Genomic DNA, 11,873 nt, shown 5'->3' with positions numbered 1-11,873 from the left:
TTAGTTATTCTGAATGCAGTGAGATACAAAAGAAAAATTAGGGTATAGCTAAGCACTCTGAGAACATGGATAAAAGAACAATTTAATCACAGGGAGTCAGAGTAGGGGAGGTTTTAAATAGGAAGTGATGGTTGAGAGGTGCCTTTGCTCAGGTGTCAGCAAAACAGGAAGATACCTAAGTCTGTGTGATTCCAGACTCCTTGTTCTTAACTGCAGTACTATTTTACCTCCACTGCTGAATTCCCCTGCAAAAGTTCTATCTTCTCTGAAAAGTTGGAAGTGAAATCTCTGCTCAGGGCAGAGCGGAAGTGAGGCTGGGGCTTGAGAATACCACAGGTTTGGACAGCCACGTGAGGAATAAGGAAAGGCACCAGCTAGTGATCAGTTAAAGCATGTTCTAGCAAGACCGAGGATGCAGTTGAAGCAGGAACTCCTTTGCAGATGATGTAATGAAGGCAGTTGGGAGATACTCTCCAGCAGCGTGGTGGCAGAGATGAATTAAACCAGTCATTTGGATAATCCAAGAGTTGGCTAACATGTGATTGCCCAGGTTGGGTAGGACATGAAACCAGAAAGAGCCTGGTACAGAGATCATAGGAGTGGAGATCCAATGAAGTAGAAAGCAACCTTAGTGGTAATAAAGCAGAGGAACACATAGATGCAAGGGTGTTGCAGTCAGAGAATAGAACTTCTAAGTTGACGTTTAGGGGTGCTACTGATGATAACGTGTTCATGTATATTAGTCAGTTTTTGCTGTGTAACAAACAGTCTCAAAAGGACAGATGATTTTCTTTATATGGCTCTGTGGGTTGGCCTGGGTTGAACTCCATACCCCATACTGCTGCCAGGCTAAAGGAGCAGCAGCTACTTGGAGCGTGCTCTTCCCAGGGTGGGTTGCGGAAGCACAAGAGGCCAAACCAAACACAGAGGCATATGTAGGGCATCTGCTCATATCACATTTACTCACATTCCAAAAGAAGTCACATGGCTAAGCCCCCAAATCATTCAACTAGGTAAGTATACTCCATCACAAGGGGAAGGGGTACAGATGTTCCCTAAGTAATACTCCAGTCACTCTGTATGAGTAGGTGGGCTTGTGTAGGGGGCAGGGTAGAAAAGAGGAAGAATGTTTTCATGCAGAAGGTAAGTGGTAAATAGTAACAAGCAAACAGTAACAAGATAGAAGGACAGCAGTTGCTCAGAGAAATCTTGTATGTTTGCCTTTCCAAATAGCACCAATTTGATTTGTGAGTTTAACTTCAATATAAGAGTTGGCTATATATGTAGTCTGATTGGTTGGGTGAGTGATGGTATCCATGTGTCAAATCAAGGTGTTCTCAAGGACAGCGGAACTGGCTCAGGGCAGCAGAGCATTGCCACTAGGCAAGCAGGACAGAGAGTCCAGGCCCTCATTCATTAATCCACCTATCCATTCAAAAAATATTTCTTGAATGGATGCTACTAGGGGCTGGACATACAATGATGAGCAAGACATTTGTGATCCTTGCTATCTTGGAGCTTCAATTTAGAGGAGAGACAAAAAAAAAAGTGGAGTGTGGTTATCAGTGCTATGAAATAAACAGAATGATGGTCCGATTCCTATCTCATTCTGTGTTAGTTCAGTTATTCGATTCCATTAGATTTGTTCGGAAAGTCTCATCCCACACAGTGTATGTTGTCTAGTCACAGTCACAAGCGTTTACGGAGCATTTCTTATAGAGCACAGGTCTGGTCACGGGGAGAACAATGAGCCCTTGAGAGTTTAGCATCAATCTATGGAAACAGGGATTGTCCATAAGAAATCAATGTAATGTTATGTTATTAGGCTCTTATCACTTATACCCCATATTGGCCTTAAGTAAATGTGAGGGAAATTCAAAGGAGGAAGTAATTCATTTCACTGTTTGTCGATTGCCTGCCTCTATTAAGGGGAAGCCAAACACTTGAGTGGCCTGTTTAATGGCTGGGGCGCAGTTCTGGAGCCCCATGGCAGTGCAAGGCTTTACCCAGTAGATGGCGCCCAAGTGGTCCTTTTAGATCATTTAATTCGGAAGGAGAGCTTCCTGCTGAATATCATCTGTAGAGCCCTGGCATTTTTTCCTGAGTGCCATATAGAACCTTAGAAGGAAGGAGAAATGACAGGCAAATGCCGGTCATAACAATTTTATATCTGAGTTATACAGCATTCATATAGAGCACCGCGCAGATATTATAGTAGCTTTATTTGCTCAATGCCCTTGACAATGTTTATGTTCATGTTAACCTAACTTATGACAACCTTAAAATCCATTATGTGATTGATTCATTCGTAACTATTGACAGGTTATATTAACCAAGATTATAGGAGAAGGACCTAAAATCACTGAGCCTAGGAAAAGATTTTATTCACGTTTTGTTGCCCAGAAAAGAGTGGTAAGCTCAGACTATCCAGGCTAGGGAAAGGAGCTGATTCTTTCTTTCCTCAATTTTTTATTTTGAAAGATTTAAATCTACAGAGAATTGAAAGAATAGTATATTCATATATCTTTTACCTGGATTCACCACTTACTGTTTTGTCTCACATCTGGTTTTGTCTCTTTTACTGTACAATAGACTCATGAATTTAATTTTTTACTTGTTTCATAATGTTATCATTTTTCATTTAGATGCTAAAATTGTCCTAGAATCAGCCAGTGAGCCCTTTTAAGCAGGCTCTACCATATCATTCTTTAAGCAATTCCTTGATTTTTGGTCCTCCAGGAATATTTCAGGTTCACCTTGATTGTTTATGTCAGGTACTGGAACCAGTCATTTCCCCACAAATCCTGGTTCCTGTTGAGGGGAAAGGTATTGGGGAACTGTGATCTGGGTGCTGGCTGTGAGCAGCGCCGATATCTAAAGTCGAAATCAAGGCTTCCTAAACTACAAAGTTGACTAAAGTGGAACCACTCTGCTGACCTCTACAGTGGAGTTTATTCAGCTTGGCCTTCAGACCGAGTTCCTGAGCCACCAAATGAGGTGAGCAATGAGAGGGACTAAGAGCCACCCAGGATGCTGCACTTCTAGCTAGCATAACAGTGATCTCAACCTTTCAGTCTCTGAAGGATCTAGGGGATGTAAGAAGGTTAGGAAGTCAACCCAGATAAGAGAGGATTTATGGGGAGAGATTATAGTAGGCCCTTAATACATGTTATCTTCTTAGTCATATTTTGGATAGAGGCAGAGGAGCAGAGGAACTGGCCATAAGCTGTGCCCCAAAATATTTGTGTGGCCAGACTATCAGAGAGGAGGATGGTTTGTGCAGGCTTGTCTTTGAGCCATAACTAGGAATGTGAGAGAGAGAGAGAGAGAGAGAGAGAGAGAGGGAGGGAGAGAAGGAGGGAGGGAGAGAAGGAGGGAGGGAGAGAAGGAGGGAGGGAGAGAAGGAGGGAGGGACGAGAAGGAGGGAGAATTCTTACAAAGCTGTTTGCTATTGACTGATTGAGCTGTCCTTCTGGAGAGTCACTGAAAACTGGCTCATCTTGCTCTGGCTTTTGGTGTCCTGACACTTCCCGGAAAGGAACCATGCTCAACAGGGTCCAAATTGGGGATGGAATTATGTGGTAGTTAACAGCAGGGCTTGGAACCAGTAGGACCTGGATTTGAACCTCTACTCCTTCTGGGACTTGGGGCAAAGTTACCTAATCTTTGTAAATCTCAGCTTCCTCATTTAAAAAATAGGGATAATAATAGTGTTCCCTCAGAGGATTTTTGTGAGAATTAAATAAAGTACTGTCTATAAATCTCTTAATATGGAATCTGGTACATAGTAAGTGCTCAATAAATGGCGGTGGCTGTTCTTATTATCATTAAACCAGAGCCATAAAATGAACTCTCTTTTTCTTTTTATTTCTTGGAAAGAAAATCGATGTAGGGCCAGAGAGGAAAAATAATAAAGCAGAATTCCCTAAGGGGCAAGAAAATATATATTGGACATGAGGAGGTAATCTTCCCAGGACAAGTATTATATGGGAAATAGCGCTTTATATTTTATGTGCTGAAGCTCTAAGACTCCAAGGAATTAATATTTGAACTTCTGCAGAAGATTTTATGTTTTTGAAGAGCTCATCAGCCATTGTTCAGCTTCTGGTTAGGGTGTAGAAGGACATGAAAGAGACCTCCTTCCTGCTCAAACAGCAAGAAATCACTTGATGAGTCAAAGAAAAGTCACAATTTTCTTTAAAACCATCAAGTATCTGTGAATACAAAATCTAAACAAAGCTAAACTCCAGAGGAATGAGGTTTTCCTGGGTGAGCAAGTAATCCAGGATGCTTCATACCTGGAGCCAGCTACTGAGGTTGGAGACAGGGCAGGTAAGAGGGTAGGCCTGCCAGAGAAGGAAGGGGAGCCAACCAGACTTGGAAGAACCTGTGGGCTGGCCTGTTGAACTCCAGTCTAAAGGAGACCCCAAAGCAAAAGCAATCTTCTCCATAAAGTATTCTCTTAAATGAAATTTTGCTGAGCAAGCAACGCCTGGGGCAAGACGTGGAAAGCAGAAGATCTTGGGATATTGTAATTTTGCATCTTGGGGTCTCATAGGCTCACAGTTTCCTATTCTTGCAGCTATGGAGGTGCAGGAAGTTGGATAGTGAGGGAGTATTGAAAATCAAAGACAGATTTTGTTAGGTTCCTGGTGCTTGAATTTCAAGACCGTTTTAGAAGAATTATGGTCTCAGTCCTGCCTCAAACCAGTTTAATTTCAGATTGGATCATTCTAATTAGTCCCTCATTTCACCTGCCTAATAGAAGAAAGGATATTGCCAATCGAAAGAAAAAAATATATTTCCTATTGTGAAGAAGCAAGAGAATAGAGCCTACAGTCAGGAGAAAAATCAGTCAAAAGAAATATACCTTGCATGATCAAATATTGAAATTTCCAGATAAGGACTTTTAAATGACTTTAAAATAAATACAGTAAATGGACTACAGGAAAAGTGAATATAATGGAAGAAGAGATGAGAACTGTCAGGATAGAACTGAAAAGTGTTAAAAAAGAACCGAATGGAAATCCCAGAACTGAAAACTACACTATCTGAAATTAAAAAAAAAAAAAAGAAAAAAAGAAAAAATTCCATAGAGGAGATTAACAGCTGATGGTTACGACAGAAGAAACGATCAGGGAAATTAAATACAGATTTAATAGAAATCAACCAAACTAAAACAGAGAGAAAAAAGAATGAAATTATTCAGCAATCTAAACTATTCGTCTTATGGTAGTCTAGACCGTGTCTTTTGAGTTGAATTGGCAGAGTTTTCTCAGTCTGTTATGAAGACTCTGGAGACTTTAGAGAGGAATGACTTTTTGCAGCAGAGTAGCAGGTGCTGTTCTTATTGGGCAACTGTTTTAACTAAATAGACAGACCATTTGCTACTGCAGAGGTGGGGGAAGCCTTAAAAGTGGTTTGACTGGGCAGAGAGATGTTCGGTTAGTCATTCATTCCGTTAACATTTAATTGAGTACCTACTCAATGCATATAAGAGTGTGAGCAAGACAGACAAGGTGTCTTCTGCTACAGAACTGTGTCACGGGGAGAAAACCATTTAAATAAACAATCATTATAAAGTATCAGATCGATTGGGATTGTAAGCCAAATCACAGAGTGAGCTGTGGCATCACTCCTGCCTGGACATCTGATTGTTCCTGATGAAGACCTGAGCCCCTGACAAAAGCCATCACTTAGCACCTGTTATGAACCAGACATTGTTCTAAGTACCTTTATGTTCTAACTCATTAATCCTCATCACAGCCGTTTTACAGGTGAGGACACTGAGGCACAGAGAGAGCTAAGTAACTTTTCTACTGTCAGGCAGCTTATAAGTGGCAGAGCCAGATGCTGGACCTTAAAGCCCAGTCTCTTATCCTCTATACTAAATCACCTTTTGATGTGAGAGACATTTGAGGTCCTCACTCTGACTGCCTCTGGGAAGATTTGGCCCAGTATGTGGGTCATTCCCATGTTGTCATCCAGACCTTTGTTCTGCCACCACTGCCTGGGCCCTTGGGTCTAATGGGTTTGGGGCTCTAGCCAATGATGTAATGAGACTCTTAGGGGCCCTAGAGCAGAGGTCAGAGCCTGGGCTGTCCCTGTCCCTGACACTAATGCCAGAATAGTGTCTCAGATCCTGACAGGGCTCAAAAGAAATAACATTAGTTACCATTTACTGAGCATTTTTATGTACCAGACACTATGTTAAGTGCTTTAGGTACAATATCTATCTCATTTAATCCTTAAACAAGTAAGGAAATAGCACCAGCATGGTTGTAGGTGCTACCGTTAGTCTCATTTCCAAATGAGGCAGAATCTGGAGAGTTTGTCTGGTCACATAGTTAGTCAAAAGGCTGAAATGAGATTCTGACTGGACTTCAGCTTCATAGGCTGTCCCTAAACTACTAGGAGTCCTGCCTCGTGAGTCATCTTTAAAAGAGAAAAAGAATGCAAATGCCTCTCTATGTCTGAATGCTTTCTTTAGTACTTTTTTTTTCCTAAGAGGAAAGATTACAGATTAAAAAAGAAAACCCAACCACTTCTCAGAACCATGTTGTATCTCTCTCCTGCCCCCGCCCCTCCAGTGCTGGAGATAACAAGACTTCTGTCTCAATGCTGGGGGTGTTCATTTTTGTTGAGAACCTTCCAGCTTTCTTACTAGTTCAGATTAATAAGATTTCCTCTCAGCTCCGTGGAAGCAGGGTCTGTCCAGCTCTCTCTCCTGTTTTGGCGTGTAGCAATGAGGAAGGGTGGGCGAGTGGGTTGGAGATGACTGCAGGATTTGAGAGACTGGTGGACTGTCTGGCTTCTCTGGCAGATTTCCACACACACACACACACACACACACACTCTCTCTCTCTCTCTCTCTCTCTCTCTCTCTCTCTCTCTCTCTCTCTCTCTCTCTGTCTCTCTCTCTCTTTCTCTCCTTTTCTCCTGCAGCAAGACATTTTTAGGGAATCTGAGCACTGTCTTCTGGGCCCATTGCCTGCCCTGGTCATTCAGACTCAGGACCACCTGCTTGGTTGGCCAGCAGTACTTCCTTGGCGGGGACACTCGGCTGTGTTCACTATTATGCCCTAGACAGAGAGGTGCAGTTAGTCCACGCTGCACCCAGGTCCGCCCACTCCCCAACTGGAGGCATGAGTGGAAAGGGAGCTGACAGTGTCCCTTGATGTGGGGAGGGAGTGGGGCTCCTTCCTCCTCTGCCTAATAACCTTCCCCCTGAGCACCTTTCTGAGAAGTGGCCTCTTTGTCTCTGGTTGGTTGGATTGTCCCCCATCTTGGGGGACTCTGCCCTCCCTTCCAGAGTGAGAGAAAGAAAACATCATGAAGAACCGAGATGTCCCACATTTTGGAATCTGGCTCCTTCTGCAGGGACAGCCCCTGGGCCTGCAGGAACAAGTAGCCTAGCATCCCACAAGGCCAGGGCCCAGTGCCCGGGTCGGGATGGGGGCTCTGAGCTGTCCCGAGGCTGCCTGAGATCCTGGAGCTGCCCAACCAACACCTGGAAGGTCTTGCCAAGGAGACCCGACTGGGGGTGGCATTGGCTCCCCATTGACGTGACACTGCTGTGTGATCCAGCTTGCATATGCATGGAGAAACCGGAAGCAAGCTGGCAGCAGTCACTGCTGGTTCTGACTGGGGTCCCTGCAGGAAGTTTGCTGGGGAAGCTGAGATTTAACACCTTGCAGGCTGGGAAGCTGCCCATCCCTGAGGGGCGCGGGCTGTGCAGGAAGGTTTCTTTTTCTGTCTCTCACACCCAATGTATCATTTCCGTAGCTGGGCGGCAGATGGGCAGATGGGGCGATGAGGAATGTGAGGTGTGCAGGAAGCAGGAACGTGCACTCCAAAAAGTAGGGGGAGTGGTAAAGAGTCAATGTATCTTTTTGGGAGGGGGGGAGGCGGGGATGGAAAAATCTTGCTGCTCCAAAATGGAGTGGGAGAGGGCTGGGTTAGGAAGCCCCTAAGATAGTTTAGTGTATCAGCCAAGACCCAGCATTGAAACTAGACAGATCCAAGTTCAAATCCTTGCTCTGCCACTGACTAGCACCAGCGAACATTACTGATTTTTCTGTTGAGGGCTTTCTGTGCATAATCTGATTCAAGTCTCATAAAACCATATGAAGAAGGTGTCAGGTTTATTCCCATTTGACTCAGGTTCACTGAGGTTCTGAGAGATGAAGTAACTTGCCCAAAGCCACACAACCAGGGAAGGTAAACCTCTCTCACACCAAGGGCAGTAGGATGCTGAAGTCTCCATTCGTAACCAAGGCTTTATACCTGAAACAGTGATTTACAGTCTTCTGGTTTGCTACCATCTAGCCTTGGAGAAGTCAGCTACTTCTCCCATCCTTAGTGTTCTGCATCTGGGAAACAGGGAGATGGAGGTGGTTCTAGATTTCTTGTGGGGATTAAATGAGAAAATATTAATCTTTTAGCCAGTGCCTGGCCTATAATAATATCATTTATTAATTCCACACCTATTTACAGAGCCCCTGTTATACACCAGGTTCCGTTCTAGGTGTACCAGCTAGAAAGGGTCCCAGCTGTACCCAAGGGAGTGAGCAAATAACCTAGATGATTTCATATAGAGATGTGTGTTATGAAGAAAACAAAATACAGTGACAACAGTGACCATAGAAACACAAAGATCTTTTAGCTGGGTGGTTAAGAAAGGCCTCTTTGAAGAAGTGGCAGTTGAGCTTAATTCCCAAGGGAAGGAGATGTGGAGGAAGGTGTGCCTTCTAGGTTAAGGGAACAGCAAACGCAGGGGCGCTGGGAACAGAAAGGAGGCTGGTATGGCTGGAGTAGCGTGAGCAAGCTGATGGGTGGCCGTGGAGACCAGGCAGAGGGCCGGTCTGGGCAGTCGGGCAGGCCTGTGAACATCGTAGGAAGGTGTTTTGCATGATGGACAGCCTTTGGAGTGTTGAATCAAGAGAGTAATGTGATCTCATTTATTTCAAAGTTGGCTTTGGCTGCTGTGTGCAGAATCGAATATTGGGGGACAAGGATGGATGCAAGGAGACCAGCAAAGTGGCTGGGATTGTGGGGAGAGGTGACAGAGGCTGAGCCTAGACAAGAGTCACACATGGAAAATGACGGATGACGCTTCCCATTGGCAGAGAAGAGCAGCAGCAATAAAAATCCTAATGAAGAAATGACATGTGCAGTGCAGTAGTTTTCACAAAAGTAACAAGCCTCAGACCTCACAGCTTATCAAAAGCAGAGTTTGGGCTCTTTTCCTAAGACTGTAGGACTATTACCGCCGTCGTCTTTCCGTGCGGCAGTATCCACTGATATGAATTTTTTTTCCCAGGAATAGGAATTTATACTCTTTTTCTGAGAGGCGAGGGAGGGGCGGGGTGGCTGAATATAACTGCATATCCAGAGTTTATGATGTCAAGCTGGATTTCTGTATAGAACTGGCTTAAATAAACTTTTCCTGAAAAGAGACATTAAATATTTTCATTTTTGTGGGTCATACTGTCTCTTGTAACTACTCAACTCTGCTGTTGTTAGCTTGAAAACAACTATAGACAAAGTGTAAACGAATGAGCATGGCTCTGTTCCATTAAAACGTTAGATCAGGCAGTGGGCCGGTTTTGGCCTGTGGATCGTAGATTGCCAACTCTGGTATAAAATATCATTTATATACATGGCCCAGATAAATTTTTTAATAAAACCAACTCAAGACATTTCCCCCAAACTCTTTTGTAAAACTAGGATATATCTTACACACTTATGCTTTAGTATAAATTATATCTTATTTAATATGATATAATTTAATGATGACTCAGTCCAATGTTTTTCAGATCTTTGGGATTTGCTGTAGGTAATTTAGGGGACCAAGGTGAGAGTGAAGACGGAGGACTTTGGGCCCCTGCTTCTGCTTCAACCAAGGGCCCCTTGGACCCATATTTTTTATCAGTGGTCTTCATAAGAATTTGAGAAAAAAGGGTTGGAAGCTACAAGAAAATTGAAACCCACTAATCCAGTCTAGCTGGTTGGAGATCATGTCCCCTTCCAGAGTCATGCATTAGAGAGGCATTTATTACATATTTGCTCGTAGAACAAATGAACACGTAAATTTTCTAAGTGGATGAAGGGGGATCAGGAAAGGGTTGCTTTGGGGTTGTATTTGTGGGGTAGAGAATGTACCGGGAGTACAGACCAAATGGTCTTGTGCAGATGTAGACTCTAGACAAAGGCAGCAATGTCCTGTACAGAGCTGAGGAGAAGGTCTACTTTCTGAGCCTTGTAAGGTAGAGGCGGCAGGCTGGCATATGGCAGTCCTGGAGAATCAAGATGATAGAATGGCTTGGACTTTACATGCAGACACAGTTAAGTTTGTATCTCTGCTCTGTCACTTAGGAGCTAGGCAAGCTATTGAACTCTCTGGTTATCCATTTTCCTAGCTGGAAAACTGGAATGAAACCACTTCCCTTTTTAAGCTGTTGGGCGGATTAAATGAATTCAGCTATGTAAACTGCCTAGTACATTGCCAAACACTTGAGAAATAGTAATCTCCTCCATTCTGTTCTCAGGGATGTGGGATGAGATCAGAGGCTCTTAGAGACCTACCATCTTTTCCCGTTGACTCTAATTTCCATGCCCCAATCTTCTCTTCTTAGGATGTGGCCAGGTTATGCGAGCCTCGAAGGGACAGATTTTACTGGAGAGCTACCCGCTAAATGCTCATTGTGAATGGACCATTCATGCCAAGCCTGGGTTTATCATCCAGCTAAGGTAAGGGGCAGAGGTCAGACTTAGGGAGTCTGAGATTATGACGAAACACAGTAACAGGACCAGGGCCCTGGATCCTAGTGACTCAGGGCCAACCGTCAGCATTTTATCCTTAAAAGCCGAAAATGCATATTGGATCCTTTTTCTTTACCACTTGGTGATTCCAGGTGGGATATGGCCTTGTCAAAACTTCAACCAGTGACATGCTTGTCAGCCCAGAACAGTGGGGCTCCGATGATTTTGACCCAAGGTACTGAGAGCAATCCACCTGTGTCTTTCTGTTCACCCAGTACTGAGCTGGGTTCTGTGGGAAGGAAGTGAAGAAATGAAAGGCACAGGTCAAGAATTCAAAAGTTTACACTCTAGATTGGGGTTTGTGCTCCTCACAGCTGCTTCTCCTGCTCTGCTCAGGAAACAATCACCCCTGCAACAAATTAACCAATTCTCTCACTTGTATGGAAGGTAAATTGTTTCTTCTGTGGCAACAATTCATGTCTAATTCATGTCATAGTCCAAAATGTAGGTCCAGTTTTGTTCTGATTATAGATAAGTAACACAAGAGAGTCCTGTTTTGTGAGAACTGTTCCCTGCTGTGCCCCAGTGCCGGGATTAGTACGTGGCACACACCATAGTGGTGGGAGGGATCAAGAAGCACATCACCTGCCTAGGAAAGGGCCCCAGGGAGGCTTGGAAATAAATTTCTTTCCCTCTAGTCGAACCTGGACCTGCTGGCCGGGGTGAATAATAATGATGCAAACACTTTGGAGCATATGTACAGTGTTCAGCCCGAAAGCTGAGCAGTCGTCCCCGACGCCCCTTTTCTATCACCTACCACAGCCAGGCTACCACAAAGTCTGTTTTTGTAAAATAATCTGAAGTCGCTCCACAGCTGCCTGCATTGCCACCATTCTACTTCCAACCACCACCACATCTCACCTGGATTCTCTCGCGGCCTCCCGCTTGGCTTTCCTGCTTCCACTCTTGCCAGTTCTGTAATCTGCTCTCTTCCAAGTGACTAGAGCGATCTTTTAAAATCCTAAATCTAGTCCTTATTTTGTTGTTGAAACCTTCCGGTGGCTTCCTATCGAGCTTGGAGTAAAATCCAGACTTCTCACCATGCAGGA

General features: G+C 44.0%; 1 protein-coding gene across 1 annotated transcript in view; it reads left to right on the top strand.

The window, feature by feature from the left end:
- PAMR1 (peptidase domain containing associated with muscle regeneration 1) overlaps positions 1-11,873 on the top strand; it is a 65,846-nt gene that overhangs the window by 22,703 nt on the left and 31,270 nt on the right. The window contains exon 4 of the mRNA XM_011357024.2: positions 10,638-10,752. Within this exon, the coding sequence (XP_011355326.1) occupies positions 10,638-10,752 (115 nt within the window). The remainder of the gene's footprint in view (positions 1-10,637; positions 10,753-11,873) is intronic.

The sequence above is a fragment of the Pteropus vampyrus genome, unplaced genomic scaffold (genome assembly GCF_000151845.1).
Source record: "Pteropus vampyrus isolate Shadow unplaced genomic scaffold, Pvam_2.0 Scaffold31, whole genome shotgun sequence".
NCBI lineage: Eukaryota > Metazoa > Chordata > Mammalia > Chiroptera > Pteropodidae > Pteropus > Pteropus vampyrus.
This window is presented reverse-complemented; position numbering and strand designations above follow the sequence as displayed.